This window comes from Bos mutus, chromosome 21, assembly GCF_027580195.1.
Source record: "Bos mutus isolate GX-2022 chromosome 21, NWIPB_WYAK_1.1, whole genome shotgun sequence".
In the NCBI taxonomy this organism is placed as follows: domain Eukaryota; kingdom Metazoa; phylum Chordata; class Mammalia; order Artiodactyla; family Bovidae; genus Bos; species Bos mutus.
The window spans coordinates 44,927,534-44,944,927 of NC_091637.1; the positions used below are offsets into that span (position 1 = coordinate 44,927,534).

Consider the following 17,394-nt stretch of genomic DNA (forward strand, 5'->3'; position numbering starts at 1 on the left):
TTTAGTCCCACCTTGATAGAGAAGATTTTAAGATTACTTAAATTACTACTGGAGAAAACAAGAGAACTATACCTTCCAAAATGATATCACTTTATTACATACTGTTTATAATTTTGACAGGTTTTGTTTTTATATGGTGTTTTGTTTTTATATGTGAAAGAAGTGATATTTTGAAGATTTTTCACTACAACAAACAAACTCCTAAAATGCTTTAGGTTAAAAAAGTCTATCTAGCCAGGATAATTTTCTTCAATAAAACAGGTACAGTTACTTTAGCAACTAACATAACAGCATGCTTGCATTATAAATTTTAAAATGATAATTATGTGCTTACATTTTTTTTTTTCCTACCTACCTACCTATTTATATATCTATCCTGGCTGCACCACAAAACATGTGAGATCTTAGTTCCCTGACCAGGAATTGAACCTGTGCCCCTGCTTTGGAAGTGCAGAGTCTTAACCACCGGACCACTATGGAAGTCCCCTGTATTTTTAAAAGTTACAATACTTCTTACATTTCAGTACTAAACAACTGGGAAATTATGCCATGTATCTGCCTGCATTCTTTTTTTAATAATTTGGAAAAAAAAAAAAAACACCCACTAAGTAATTAGAAAAAAATACCTGTCCTATTCCACTTGGTAAATTGTTAAAATATACAATTTTACATTTATAATTAATTAACTTAAAAGAAGAGAAAAACTAAAATTTTTGTCTAGGGTGTTGTGTCAGCAAAATCGTGGACCAAGGAATTGTTTCTTTAGAGACACTGAAAAAACACAATCTTATATACAGAAAACCCTGATTCTACAATAAAATCTGTTAGAACTAATATGAATTCAACAAATACAAAATTAACACACAAAAGTCAGCTGCATTTTTAACAACAGAAGAGGAAATTGTAAAAACAATTCAATTTCTAACACATTAAAAGAATAAAACATTAGCATAAATTTGAGGAGGAGAAAGATGTTGACAACTACAAAATATTGCTGAAAAAACATCAAAGACTACATAAAAAAATGGAAACATTCCCCATATTCATGGATTGAAAGGCTTAATATTATTAAAATGACTACTGCTGCTGCTGCTAAGTCGCTTCAGTCGTGTCCGACTCTGTGCGACCCCACAGACGGCAGCCCACCAGGCTCCCCCGTCCCTGGGATTCTCCAGGCAAGAACACTGGAGTGGGTTGCCATTTCCTTCTCCAATGCATGAAAGGACTACTAAAGTGATCCAAAGAGTCAGTGCAATCTACTGAAATCCCAACAAGGTTTTTCACAGATATAGAAAAACCAATCTTAAAATTCATATAGAATCTCAGGTGACTATGAATAATAAAAACAATCTTGAAAAAGAGGAATGAAGTTGTAGAATTCATATTACTTGAATTCAAAACTTACTACAAAGCTACAGTAATTAAAGCATTTAATTAAAGCAAAAGGACATTCAGACCAATGGAATAGAATAGGGAGTTCAGAAGTAAAAGTTTTACACAGATGACCAATTGATTTTTGACAAGGGTGCCAAGACCACTCACTAAAGGAATGCGTATCTTTTAAACAAACATTAGTGCAACAAATGAATAGCCACATGTAGAAGAGTGAAGTCAGACTTTTACCTCATACTCTACACAAAAAAATAACTAAAAATGGATCCAAAACATAAACATAAAAGCAAAAATTAAAATACTCTTAGAAGAAAACACATGGGAAAATATTCACGAATTGGATTTGGCAATGAATTCCTAGATTCAGAAGCAACAAAAGAGAACATAGATAAACTGAACTCCATCAAAATAAAACTTCTGTGCATCAAAGGACACTATTAAGAGAGTGAAAAGACAACCCACAAAATGGGAGAAAGTATTTGCTAGTTATATATCTGATAAGACAGTAACATCTAGATTAGATAAAGAACTCCAATAACATAACCAGAAAATACAAGCAACCTAATTTAAAAAATGGGTGGAAGAGCTGAATGGACATTTCTCCAAAGATATACATGTGGCCAATAAGCACACAAAAAGATGCACATCATTATTCAAAAGGGAAATGAAAGTCAAAGCCACAGACAGTATAACACTCTGCACCTATTAGGATAGCTGATAACAAGTAATGGCAAGGATGTAGAAAAACTGGAACTTTTGTGCATTGGCCAGTGGAAATGTTAAATGCCACAGTCAGTTTGGAAAACAGCTGGAAAGCCTCAGAAAGCCAAACATATACTTTCCATGTTACCCAGCGATTCCACTCGTTAGTCTATACACCTAAAAGAACGGAAAATAGGAATTCAAACAAATACCTGCATGACAATGTTCACTGCAGCATTATTCACAATAGCTAAAAAGTGGGAACAACCCAGTATCTATCAATAGATATATGGACAAACAAAATGCATTTACATATCATGGGATACTATTCAGTCATAAAAAGGATGAAATTCTGACATGCTTCAACATCAATGAAGCTTGAAAACATTATGCTAAATGAAATCAGACACAAAAGGACAAATACTATGATTCCAACTTATGTAAGATATCTAGAAGTGGAAAATTAAAAGAGAAAGAAAGTAAATTAGAGCTTACTAGTGGCTGGGTGTAGGTGGTAATGAAGAATTATTGTTAATGGATATAGAGTTCTGTTTGGGAGGATAAAGTTCTGAGATTTCCAGTTTCCAGCCTGGCAAGTAAGGAAAACAGAAGTTATCACTCTGTCCTAGCAACAAGTAAAAAGCTGAACAACTGAAAAATCAACTACAGTACTCTTCTTAGATCAGAGAAGTGAGGTCATAGGGAAAACTGCTGTCCCAAAATTGGATAGGCAAATATGATGAATAATAATTTAACAGAGCAGAAAGCTCTGCAGGAACCAGTGCCAGAGCAGGAAAACCTGAGTTGTTGTTGACAAACTGCTGGAGACTCAGTGTAAATTAGAGTGACAGAATGAACATCAGAACCAGAGTAAGATATGGCAGGGATATGGGAATTACAACTATGATTAATATGCTAAGGGCACTAATGGAAAAAATAAACAACATGCAAGAACAGACAGATAATGTAAGCAGAGAGATGGACATTCTCAGAAAGAAAAAAAAGATGATAGAGATAAAAAAGAACAATGTAAGTAAAATGAGGAAAGCCTGTGATGGGCTCATTAGTAAACTGGACAAGGCTGAAGAAAGAATCTCTGAGCTTCAGGATATAACAACAGAAATTTCTGAAACTGAAAAGCAAAGAGAAAAAAAAAAAACCTGGAAAAAACCTCCCAATATCCAAGAACTGTGAGACAACCACAAAAAGTGTAACATTTATGTACAGGAGGAGAGAAACAGAAGCAGTAAGATTGAGAATTGCCCCAAATTAATGTTAGACACCAAATAACAGATCCAGGAAGCTCAGAGAACACTAAGCAGGATAAAAGGCCCCCAAACTACATCTAAGCATATCACATTCAAACCTCAGAAAATTACAGATGAAAAAGCCTTGGGAGAAGCCAGAAGGGGGAAAAACATTTTATCTATGGAGAAGCAAAGATTAAAAATTACATCTGACTTCTCCTAAGAAATGAAAGGAGGAAGAAAGTAGGGTAAAATATTTAAAGGGCTGAGACAAAAAACTACTAATCTAGAATTCTATACCCTGTGAAATTATCCTTTACTAGTAAAGGAGAATAAAGACATTCTCAGACAACAGAAACTGAGGGAATTTGTTGCCAGCAGACCTGCCTTATAAGAAATACCTTTTCAGAGAGAAGGGAAATGATATACGATAGAAATTTGGATTTGCATACAGAAAGGAAAAGCATCAAAGAATCAATAACTGAAGGCAAAATAAAAACTTATTTTTCTCATTCTTAATTGATCTAACACATAATAGGTTAAGGTAATAAATGGCAACAATGTATTTGATAATGTATGCTTATGTATATAAGAGCTTCCCTGGTGGCTCAGACAGTAAAGGATCTGCCTGCAATGCAGGGGTCCTGGGTTCGATCCCTGGGTCAGGAAGATCCCCTGGCAAAGGGAATGGCAACCCACTTCAGTATTCTTGCCTGGAGAATTGCATGGACAGAGGAGCAGCGGGCTACAGTCCATGGGGTTGCAAAGAGTAGGACACAACTGAGTGCCTAACATACTAATCTATATACATGGTTAAGTAAAAGTAAAATAAATGATATTGCAATGACACAAGGGATAGGAGGGAAAAACTGGGCATATAGGTACTTTTAGTGAAGCACCATGTGTTATTTGAAAAAGGACTTAGTTATAAATGAATAGTACAAACTCTAGGGCAAGAACTGGAAAACAATTTTTAAAAAAAGCACAAACGATATGCGAATAAAAGAGAAAATGGAATCGTAAAATGCTGTTATAACCACAAATGGCAGGAAAAATGTAAAATACAAAACCAAAGAACAAGAGTAACAAACAGAAAATAATAACAAATATGGTAAATATTAGTCCAATTATATTAATAATCACTTTAAATGTCAATGATTCAAATACATAGAGACTGTCAGAGTGGATAAAAAAGAAAAAAAAAAAAAAGCCTTAGCTATATGTTGTCTACAAGAAATCAACTTTAAATATAGAGACACATACAGATTCAAAGTAAACAGATGTAGAAAGATATACCATGATACCACCAATAAGAAAGCAGGATATACTAATTTCAGAGACAGCACACTTCAGAGTAAGGAAGATAACCCAGGATAAAGGGGGGCATAACCTAATGATAAAGAGGTCACTATTCCAAGAAGACATAATCAATCCTAAGGTGTATGTACCTGAAAACAGGGTGTCAAAATATGTGAGGCAAAAACTGACAGCACTGCAAGGAAAACAGAAGAACCCACTATTATAGTTGGAGACTGTAATACCCCTCTCAGAAAACGAGAGACCTAGCAGGCAGAAAATTGGTAAGGATACAGTTGAACTTAACAGCTTCATCAATCAAGTGAATATAATTGACATTTATAGACTATTTCATTCAACAATAGCAGATTACACATTCTTCCCAGACTCGCACACAACATTCACCAGATAGACTATACGTGGGCCATAAAACACACCTTAACAAATTAAAAAAAAAATAGAAATCATATGATGTCTGCTCTTAGACCACAATGGAATTAAACTAGAAATCAATAACAAAAAGATAGCTGGTAAAGCCCCAAATGCTTGGAAATTAAACAGCACAGTTCTAAGTAACACATAGGTCAAAAAATATTTTGAAATAAATGGAGAAATTCTGGAAATGAATGTTTGTAATGGCTGTACCACACTGTAAATGTATTTTATGACAAAGAACTGTACATATTAAAATGATTAAAATGGTAAATTTTGTTTTATATACATACTTTACCACAATAAAAAATTTCAATGCATATAAATAAAACAAACTATTAGTATTTAAGGTTTAATCCCTCAATATACTCTAATATATCCAATACTTAAAAATTTCACCATTTAGGGTATAATTTTAGTTAGAACTCAACCATTTAACTATTCTAAAATGGTATTAACACATTTCCAAAATTACTTTTGCTATAATGGATTGTTAAACATCCATTTCAGATTCTTCTTAAATAATTAAGGAAGACCTTTGTGACTGTTGTGAAGGAAATAAGAAATCTTAATTTAAAACATTTCTACAAAGGTTGCAAAAATACAACTTAAAGTACCTTATAACCATCAGGTTTAACATACTGAAGTAAAAATATCCTACATAAGTTTGTTTAAAAAATTTTCAACAAAGAATGATATACTTTGTTCTGCTCTTATGTTTGCAATTGAAGAACTATTAATTTTAGACTCTGCTCTGGGGTTTAAAAGTTGTATCCACGGTTCTGTGAAAATGAGGATCACTGACAAGTTCTTAATGATTACAATAATTTATCTTTTTGCACTATACCCATCAGATCAGATCAGATCTGTTGCTCAGTCGTGTCCGACTCTTTGCGACCCCATGAATTGCAGCACGCCAGGCCTCCTTGTCCATCACCAACTCCCGGAGTTCACTCAGACTCACGTCCATTGAGTCAGTGATGCCATCCAGCCATCTCATCCTCTGTCGTCCCCTTCTCCTCCTGCCCCCAATCCCTCCCAGCATCAGAGTCTTTTCCAATGAGTCAACTCTTCACATGAGGTGGCCAAAGTACTGGAGTTTCAGCTTTAGCATCATTCCTTCCAAAGAAATCCCAGGGCTGATCTCCTTCAGAATGGACTAGTTGGATCTCCTTGCAGTCCAAGGGACTCTCAAGAGTCTTCTCAACACCACAGTTCAAAAGCATCAATTCTTCGGCACTCAGCCTTCTTCACAGTCCAACTCTCACATCCATACATGACCACAGGAAAAACCATAGCCTTGACTAGACGAACCTTTGTTGGCAAAGTAATGTCTCTGCTTTTGAATATGCTATCTAGGTTGGTCATAACTTTCCTTCCAAGGAGTAAGCGTCTTTTAATTTCATGGCTGCAGTCACCATCTGTAGTGATTTTGGAGCCCAGAAAAGTAAAGTCTGACACTGTTTCCACTGTTTCCCCATCTATTTCCCATGAAGTGGTGGGACCGGATGCTATGGCTTATTTTCATACAGATTTAAAATGAGAAGATGGAAGAAAGTGCATAACTGAAGTTTTATGCCAACCCAAATCTTTACCATTTTCTTGTCAGTATTTATGTCTCATTCTGTATAACTAAAAACTATATGCTAAGATATTCTGTAGAAAATCTGTGACTAAATATACTTACCTTCCTACACATCAATTACCTATACCTTTACTATTCATTCCAATCTAATTAGCATTCATATATTAGTTATTCTAAACATTACCCATTTAGTAGGTAATTTCCAACAGTACTCTAAAATGTAAACAAAAAACATCAAGGGTATTAATTCAATTTTATAAAGTATTTAAGAGGAATTCTGAAGTTCCTTTTCAAAACAGTATAAGTATGAAACTGTTTTCATAGGTTTTAATGAACTGTTACGAGCTCTGATATTAAGTAACATTAAGAGTATTGAGTAAAATGATTTGCTATATTAAGCAGGTTACATTCAGCAGTGGTTTTGAATAAACTGAGGTATAGGAAAAAAAGAAGATAAAAGAAATGGTGGACAAGGTTTCACTTGAAAATTATGTTTCTCACTAAAAACACCAAACATGGACTGAGCACACACAACTTTATTCCAGGATATGTCTGTAGTCACTAAAATGATTTTTGAATGCTGGCATCAGCTACAGCAAAATGGTGGTGTAGGTTTTAAAAGACATGGGCCATTAAAACCATTTCACTATACCTCCCATAAATTCTAAGGCAGTAAAATCTATTTTAATGAATTAAGACTTATTTTATCTGCTATATTAATTTTAGTTAAAATTTATTATAAAGCATATTTTATTTCTATTTTTTAAATTTTATTTTATTTTTAAACTTTACAATATTGCACATTTTAAATGCTTTATAATAATTTACATTTTCATTTTTTTCCCTTTCCCTTAATCAATATAAATGTTATACCCATCTCTGTGTGGGGACGTGAATTATAATTTCACCAATCTGAACATATACAGTAGTTTTTCAATTTGTCAAATGCCCATTTTCTTGAAGGCAAATGCTTTTTTAAGACTATAACCTTCAATCATATCATTAAGGAAAACAGTTTACTCTGCAACAATACTGTTCCTCAAGACAGTACTAGGTGAAGAACAGACTACTCAGAAATAGCTCTTAATCAATTAGATTACTTGCTTACATATTTTTCTAAGATTCTAACTCTGAGCACTTTTTTCCTTAGCACTTACTTTTTTGGTCAAAGAGTCATCAGAATCCGAAGGCATTCTTGTTGACACGTGAAATATTACTTCAACTGTAGAGGTAGCAAAATATGGTGTGGTCAATCCAGTGCTTTTATTTTTTTGTAGTCCTCCCATGAAACCACAATGGTTTGTAAGATTTACCTAGAAGCAATGAAAAGACACAAAATGTTTATTAACAAAACCAAACTAAACTCACTACGGAAAAAGACTCAAATCTCTCACTTTGCAAAAATATGGGGAATGAAGTCTTTTGCATACTACCAACCATGGCTTGTCCCAGAATTATTAGTTAGAGCTATTCTATACACTGGTAGATCTTCTTAAGTATCTGAGGATCTCTAATTAGCAGGAACTAATTAGCAAAGGAATCAACTGCTGAGCACTATGCATCTTTTGTTAGGCTGCTAGGTGTTAAACTGTAAAGTCTGTGGGGGAGGCACCGAGGGCAGAGGAAAAACCAAGCGGCAAAAATCAAGACTGGAAATGATCTGGGGAAAAGTTAAAAAAAAAAAACCCAGTAATGTCATCTGATTAAATAATTAGTTTGGTGTGACATATTTATTCATCAAAACTAGTTTAATTATTAGTACCTATCATAGCCCAAGGACAAAAATACAAAAACGCACACTTCAAATGCATTTAAAAAAAACTTCAAATTAATCTTTGCAAAGACTTTTAAATCTCTTTTTCCCAATTATAAGTATGATATATTTAATATCAGGGTCATTTCACTGGATGATATCCCCTGGACTTGTTCAACACACAGACCAGTAACTTGTGCTCATTGTAAAAAACCAAAGAAATATTGTAAAGAAAAAACTAAAACTTAAACACTGCTTGTATCTCTCCATTCAGAGAAACAAGCTATGTATACGCTTGTAAAAAACAAAATATAAGTAAGTGCAAAGCAGAGACTTACAAAAGCAAATTTCTGCATATTTGAACTGAACATGTCTCTACTAGCAGTATATCCTATTAATGGCTGAATGTATAAATAACAAGTTAGCTGTCATGCTATTACCATAAGATTTCCTCATTTATAATGTCTTAAATTTATTTTTAACTAAGTAATACATTCATACAATTAAAAGTTCAAAAGACTTATCACCCAGCAATCCCACTGCTGGGCATACACACTGAGGAAACCAGAAGGGAAAGAGACACGTGTACCCCAATGTTCATCACAGCACTGTTTTTAATAGCCAGGACATGGAAGCAACCTAGATGTCCATCAGCAGATGAATGGATAAGAAAGCTGTGGTACATATACACAATGGAGTATTACTCAGCCATTAAAAAGAATACATTTGAATCAGTTCTAATGAGGTGGATGAAACTGGAGCCTATTATACAGAGTGAAGTAAGCCAGAAAGAAAAACACCGATACAGTATACTAACGATATATATGGAATTTAGAAAGATGGTAACGATAACCCTGTATGCGAGACAGCAAGAGAGACACAGATGTATAGAACAGTCTGTTGGACTCTGTGGGAGAGGGAGAGGGTGGGATGATTTGGGAGAATGGCATTGAAACATGTATAATATCATATAAGCAACGAATCGCCAGTCAAGGTTCGATGCAGGATACAGGATGCTTGGGGCTGGTGCACTGGGATGACCCAGAGGGATGGTATGGGGAGGGAGGTGGGAGAGGGGGTCGGGATGGGGAACACATGTACACCCGTGGCGGATTCATGTGGATGTATGGCAAAACCAATACAATATTGTAAAATAATTAGCCTCCAATTAAAATAAATAAATTTTTAAAAAAAGTTTAAAAGATACATCAGTATTTTTTCTTCTTCCCTATTTCTCATCTCTAGCTACTCAGTTTCACTCTAACAAATCAATTTCTTAAGTATGCTTCCAAAAATGTTCTCTATATACAATTAAATTTTAAAAGTATGTATGTGCGTGTGCACACACACACACAACATAGATATACAATGTTCTGCAACTTACTTTAATGCACTTAAAACTTCTTGAAAAATACTCCTTATTAGTAAGTAAAGAGACTCCTCATCTTTTTGTTTTTATGACTTCACAGAAGTCCTTTTTCTTGATATACAATAATTTAGTGCCCTACTTGAAGGATATTTAGACTTTCCCAATCTTTTGCTATTACAGTCAATGCTGCAATGGATAACACTGAACACATATCATGCTGCATTTGTGAAAGCAGATCTGTAGGACAGTCAAAAGTGGAAATGTAAGTCAAAGGACATGTGCATTTCTGATTTTGAAACCCACTAGCAAATTGGTCTCTGTAGATTGTACCAACAGTTGCATAAGTGTTTCTCTCATATGCTCTCAAATATATTATCAAACTGTATGACCTCTGCTGATAGGTTAAAAAATGATATTTTGAGTGTACCTTTTGTTGCTTTCTTTTAGAAAGTTATTTACTTTCAAGTCAATTTTCTGAGTACATAAAGGAGAAAGTCTTAAGTTTAGCGCTCCTTGCTATACAACAGTTCTGTAACATGTGCAGATCTCTAATTTTTAATTAAATGTTTTATCTGGAGATTAATTATAGATTCTACAAAGTTCTAAGAAATAATAGAAAGATATACCCTTTGCTGAGATTCCCCCAATGCAGAACCATATTATAACCAGGATACTGATACTCATATGATTGAGACAACATTTTCATCACCACAAGGATTCCCCGTGTTGCCCTGTTACACAACCCACACCCACTTCCCCCCTACCCCACCTCCTTCTTAATGCCTGGCAATCACTAACTTGTTCTTTACTACTAGAACTGTCATTTCAAGAATCGTATGTAAGTGGATTATGTGGCACGTAACTTTTCCAAGTGTTTGGAGAGTTTCCCATTATTTCTGTTAATGATTTCAAGTTTGAGCCTACTGTAGTTGGAGAACACACTGTGTGATTTCAACACCTTAAAATGTGCTGAAGTTTCTTTTAATGGTTCATACATGGTCTATCTTGGTATATGTTCCTTAGACACTGAAAATATGTTATGATATAGCTGGGTGGAGTGTTTTATATAAATGTTAATTAGGTCCTATTGGTTGTTGGTGGTGTTGAGACCCTCTATATACTTGCTGATTTTCTGTCTACTCTCTCAGTTGTTGAGAGAGGGGTAAAGTCTCCATTTATAATTGTGAATCTGCCTATTTCTTCTTTCGGTTCTATCAGCTCTGCTTCACACATTTTGCAGTTCTGTTGTCTGCTGCACACATGTTTAGGATTTTTAAGTCTTCTTAGTGGACTGACCCTTTTATCACTGTTATAGAATGTCCCTTATCTCTGATAATTTTCTCTGAAGCCTACCTTATCTAATATAAATTCAGTCACTCTGGCTTTAAGATTTGCACAATGTAATTTTTTCTGTCCATTTACTTTCTACCAGCCTATATTATTACACTCAAAGTGAGTTTCTTTTACAATGCATATAAGTGAGTCATGTTCTTTAATCCACTCAGCCAATTTTTTGGGAAAAAAAAACAAACATCTATTTATTTGGCTGCCTTGGGTCTCAGCTGAAGCACATGGGATCTTTCGGCATGCTGGGTCTTTCACTGCAGCATGCTAGCTCTTTGCTGTGGTTTGCAGGCTTCTCTCTCAAGCGGTGGTGTACAGGCTTTAGAGCATGTGGGCTCAGCAGCTGCAGCACATGCATGGGCTTAGCTGCCCTGCAATATATGGGATCCTAGTTCCCTGACCAGGGATCAAACCTGCTTCTCCTGCACTGGAAGGTGGATTCTAAACCACTGGAGCACCAGAAGTCCCAACTCTGCCAATTTTAATTGTTATATTTAGATCATTAATATTTCCTGTAATGACAGATAAGCTCACCATTTTATTTTTTTGTTCTCTGCACATTGCTGTTTTATTTTTCTATCTCCTACAGGTTACCTGAAACATATTTTAGAACTCTGATTTTAGTTATCATTTTGAGCGTATCTTCTGTTATATGTTTCTTACTGGTTTTTCTTGGTATTTATTATATTAAACATACCTTATTACAGTCTACCGATGTTGTCATTTTACCAGTTTGAGTGAAACACAGAAACCCTATGTCACTTTATGTCCTTTAACCCTTCCCTGTTTGTAATATAATTGCCATGAATATTTGCTTGGTGGTGGTGGTGTTTAGTTGCTAAGTTGTGTCTGACTCTTTTGCGACCCCCAAAGACTGTAGCCTGCAAAGCTCCTCTTCCATAGGATTTCCCTAGCAAGAATACTGGAGTGGGTTGCCATTTCCTTCTCCAGGGGATATTTCTAACCCAGAGATTGAACCCACGTCTCCTGATTTACAGGCGGATTCTTTTAACACTGAGCCACATGGGAAGTCCAATTTCCAGTATACTATAGTTATATATGTGTTCTTTACATATATTTCCCCTCACACCACAATTACTGAAGCCCAGGTGCCTAGAGCCCACAACAAGAGAAGCCACTGCAATGAGAAACCCATGCAACGCAATGTAGAGTAGTCCCTGCTAGACACAACTAGAGAAAGCCCACATATAGTAATGAAGACAGCACAACCAACAATGAATAAATTAAAAATAAAAATTCTAAAAGTGGGTTCCTCCATTTATATATATTTTAAATATGAATTAAAATTTTAAAATATGATGCATATATATGTATATTCATCAAATCTCAGAGCACAAATTTTGCTGATCCAATATATATAAAATGTCTGCTATTAATGACAAATCAATCAGCCACATCAAGTTCATTTTCTCTTAGAACATGTCTGCCTCACCATTTTACAATTTAAATAAACATACTAATTCAGATCTATTACAAACACCTCACTTCCCAGCTATAATTATTAACACAGACAAATTGGTTCAGGAACCTTGACATGAATTGGTTGCTAGCATGACATAGAGTGCAGCACCTTCCAATATTTCCTACTTTGTGATTGGAGATACTCTCTCTCAGGAACATGCCCTCTTGAATGAACTGTCTCTTTTTTGGGTACCAAACCTTAGAGGGCAATGTAGGCCTCAGGTGAGTGAGAGGTATACTTTAACAAAGATGAAGAACAGAAAATGAGAGGCAAGAGACTGGTAGAAGGGTTCTCACACATTAATTTTAGTTAAGTTGAGGATTAGAAACTTATCTCCTCATAACTAACCATGCCAACATGGTTAGTTAGAATCCTTGGGACAGTCCTAGAATATTTATATGTTCATTTTAAGATCACTAGTCTAATGGTCATAATTATGAGGAAAATCTGGATCTTTTAAGTCTATGAGTTTAGCACACTCTGACAATATATTATATGATAAAACAGTCAAAAGATTTCCTAAGTCCCAATTGCTGCTGTCTTTGTAGATGAGACATAAGGCAGAAACAATAACAAATCCATTGTTAAGTTGCTGAGTCTCCTAAAATAATGCTTCTAAAGTAAACTAAAAGGAAAAAGAAAACTGCTGCTTCCAAATAGAAATAAAATGATATTTATATAATTTAAAAACAATACCTCCCAACCAAGACCAGCTACAAAATCTTCATATGCTTGACTTCCTCCTGTATTGGTGAGAATGGAATGTTTGTCTTCTTGTCCTTCAGCAACATAAAATACTGCAATTTTGTGTGTCTCTCGGCTATAAAACAAAAAATTTCACCATTCATTTAATCATTCATTTATCCAATAATAAACTTCTAAATATGGAGCAATAAAAAAGATGAAAATGAATTAAACCTTATAATCTACAGAGAGTAGATTATAAGTAACTATAAATTACTTAGATTACTATAGTTACTTAAATTGTAAGTAACTATAAGTAAAAAATCCTGAAAGTTACAAAATTGTGATTTGAACAGAAGAAAAGCATGATAACTTTTGACTGAGAAATTAGACAGAAATTTAAAAGAGAAGGTAATATTAAGTTCGGTAAAGGTAACTACGATTTGACAGATGAAGAAGAGAAGGTATCAGGAAAGACACATAGGTGTGAATACACAAAGCATCTGAGGAGCTGCCTGTTGTACAATGTAGCTGAATCCCAGAGTCAGAGGGACTGTGTTTTAGAACTAAAGCTAAGTAGGAGTAAAGAGATGAATAAGAAATGATCCATTTCTCCAAATTACTTGTAAGAAATTCATACATAAATACTATAAAACTTTATGAAATAACTGACAACTTCTGAGACATTTTAGTTTTAGTTCTCCCTAAAATTATAAATGCTCCTAGCAAACTTGTTGTATGAAATTTGGGTTTCCAAGATAACAATAAATGACTCAAGCAAACAACAACTACCAATGTACTTCTGATTCAAAGACACAAAGTAGAAAGTAAAAGAAATGGAAAAAGATGCTATGCAAACAGTAAGCAAAAGGGCTGATGTTGCTATATTAGACTTTTAAATAAAAATGTTATAGGTAGTTCAGAGAGAAGTCTTAGGGTGAGATGGGGGTTGGTTTGGGTACAAGGGATTATTTTTTCCATTCTGTGTATGTATGTCATTAATCTGACAAGTCTCCTTACTCCCCACTTGTCTGTCCCCATTCCCATATCTGAATGGTACAAGCAATAAAGACTAAAAAGCTATTAGAGCTAGTAAATGACTTCAGAAAGGATTTAGGATATAGTATCAACATACAAAAAACCAACTGTACTTTTATAAATTAACAATGAACAATCCAAAAACAAAGAAAGCCATTTCTTTTATAATAGCATCAAAAATACACAATAATAAAAATGCTTAACAAAAATATTTTATACTAACAAAAGTACAAAATTTAAATACTCTGAAAGCCACAAAATGTTGTTGAAGAAAAGTAAAGATCTTTAAAAAAATCCCATATTCATGGACTCAGAAACTTATTATAATATTTACCAAATTGATTATAAATTTAATACAATTTTTACCAAAATCCTAGCTTCCCTTTTTTTTGTAGAAGTTGATAAGCCAATTCTAAAATTCACAAGAAAATGCAAAAATTCCAAATAGTCAAAATAATCTTGAAAAAGAAGAATGAAGTCAGAGGACTCATAATTCCCAGCCTTTAAGCCTGCTACAAAACTATAGCAATCAATGGACCGTGGTACTATCATGGAAGTGAAAGTAGATTATTCCTGGCCAACTCTTTGTGACTCCCTGGACTGTAGCCTGCTAGGTGCCTCTGCCCTGGAATTCTCCAGGCAAGAATACTGGAGTAGGCAGCCATTCCTTTCTCCAGGGGATCTTCCCAACCCAAGGATCGAACCTGGGTCTCCTGCAATGCAGGCAGATTCTTTACTATCTGAGCCACCAGGGAAGCCCGTGGTATTACTATAGCAGAGACATATACATGTGGTCTTTCGTGACAGCATTTTTAGCACAGTGTTTGCAAAATTCATCTATGTTGCTCAGCATTTCTTCTTATCCCTGAATAATACTGCATTTGTAAATGTACATTTTGTTTATTCATTCATAAGTTGTTGGATATTTGCGTTAGTTTCACTTCTCAACTGTTATGAATAGTGCTGCTATAAAATATAAACATTTGTATCATTTTTTAATGGACAAAAAAGGCTTTCTGCAACAATACCAAGCCAATTCAATGGGAGAAAAAAATTAGTATTTTCAACAAATAGTCCTGAGGGAACTGGATATCTGAAATGCAAAAGAATAAAGTTGGAATCTTACCTCACAACATATACAAAAATTAAAAAGCATTACAGACCCTAAATACATGGTATAAAATGATAAAAATCTTATTAAAAAGTTCACAGAACTATAAAATGTCCATGTAAATAACGACATGAATGTTTATAGCAGGATTATTCATAACAGCCAAGAAGTGAAACTAACGCAAATGTCCATTAATTTATGAATGAATAAACAAAATGCAGTCTATTCACAAATGAATATTATTCAGGGGTAAGAAGAAATGAAGTGTTGACATATGCTGCAACATAGATGAATTCTGAGAACACAGTGCTAAAAAGCCCTCACAAAAGACCACATATGTTTGATTCCTATTATATTAAATATCCAGAATAGGCAAATCTATAGAGAAAGAAAGTAGATAAATGTCTACAGCTGGTGAGTAGGGGGCAGTGTTCAGGGGTAATGGAGAATGACTAGTAATGGGAACAATGTTTCTTTTTGAAGCAAATACTCTAAAATTGCTCTGAGAGCTGTCTATGAATATACTAAAAACATGTACACTTTCAGTGAACCTTATGGTATGTGAATTACATCTCAAGAAAGATGTTAAAGTTGGAAGTATGAAGTAAATTTAAGTTGGAAGTATGTGTAAATTCTGATCCTGGCAGAAAGGGGCCCTCTCAGTGTTCTCAATATTCCAGGTAAAGGGCTATCAGCTAGAACTCATAAATCACAATTAATAAAGTTGAGCAGAGTTATATAGAAATGTTCACCTATTACTAAGTCAAAAAGAGAAATACATGTGCCAAATAGGAAAATTTAGAAAATAAATCTTTAAAATGCAAAAGTAAAGGAGGAATCACTTTATATTATCTATGCTCTTTCTAAAATTTGTAAAAGTAGAGCTTGTTGTTTGGTCACCCAGTTGTGTCTGACTCTTTGCAACTCCATGGACTGCAGGCCTCTAATGTGAAGGAGACTTTACCTGCCCTTTAAAGTCAGATGTTAATTTTTCACCATTTCTTGTTTTTCTACTTACTACTTCTACTAAAATGCTTGGTACATATCAGATTGCCATTAAATTATTAGGTACCACAACAGTGAATGAAGTAAAAAATTTTAGAAAAAAATGAGTTTAGTGAACTTGTAGGCACAAATATTCTATAAGTCCAGTACTGGCAAAATATTATGAGCTTACTATTGGAAAATTAAAAGTGAAATATGCTAAGTTACAAGCACTCTTGATTCCTTATATATACATTGCAATAGAAAGAATGATAAAAATAATTGAGATTTGGAATTTAAAAATATGGTAGTTCAACCATGCAGAATAGGAATGAGTTAATCTAGTCAAAGAAAAGAGAGGATATATAAATGGTTGAAGAGATAAGACTATAAAGAAAGTATCTTTTCATTTTCTTTCTTCCTAATCCTGGAGACAAATAATCAGGTTTGTTTCCAGATTCTTGGCTTAAGAAGAAGCTCAAAGTTGTCTTACTATCTATCGCATAATTATAATGAAGTTTTACTTGAACCCATTATGTCAGAAGAAGAAAGGGAACTGGTTTCATTATTTAATTCTTATAAAAAAGCAAAATAAATGTCATGTGTTCATTTGGCATATAATATCAAAAAGAGAATATATGCTGTCTCAGTGAAGATGTCCTCCATACACTCCAGCTATATAGGAGAATGGAAGTAGTTTAGCAGCAGCCAAGAAACAGAAAGGCATAAGGTAATGTAAAGTAACCATGAATAGCCGAGATTGGCTGGTATGGTCTGAGTTCTAAAGAATCTGATCAGGCACTGGGAAGTCACTAAGGAAAAAAATAAAAATTTTATTTTAAAACAAAGTAATTTTAACATGACTTTTGAAGCCAGGGGAAAAGAACATTTAAAGAGAGAACAGACACATGGTAGAAAAAAAAAGAGAGAGAGAGAACAGACGACAGTATTGAATTTTTAGGGGATATAATAGT

The 17,394-nt window shown here is 34.3% G+C and overlaps 1 protein-coding gene across 7 annotated transcripts in view; it reads right to left on the reverse strand.

Annotated features, from left to right (window-relative positions):
- The window catches only part of RALGAPA1 (Ral GTPase activating protein catalytic subunit alpha 1), a 214,174-nt gene that overhangs the window by 39,968 nt on the left and 156,812 nt on the right, over positions 1 to 17,394 (reverse strand). For all 7 annotated transcript variants that reach the window (XM_070358743.1, XM_005891799.3, XM_070358739.1 and 4 more), the window contains 2 exons: positions 13,300 to 13,423; positions 7,812 to 7,967 (listed from right to left, as the gene is read on the reverse strand). In XM_070358743.1, the coding sequence (XP_070214844.1) occupies positions 7,812 to 7,967; positions 13,300 to 13,423 (280 nt within the window). The remainder of the gene's footprint in view (positions 1 to 7,811; positions 7,968 to 13,299; positions 13,424 to 17,394) is intronic.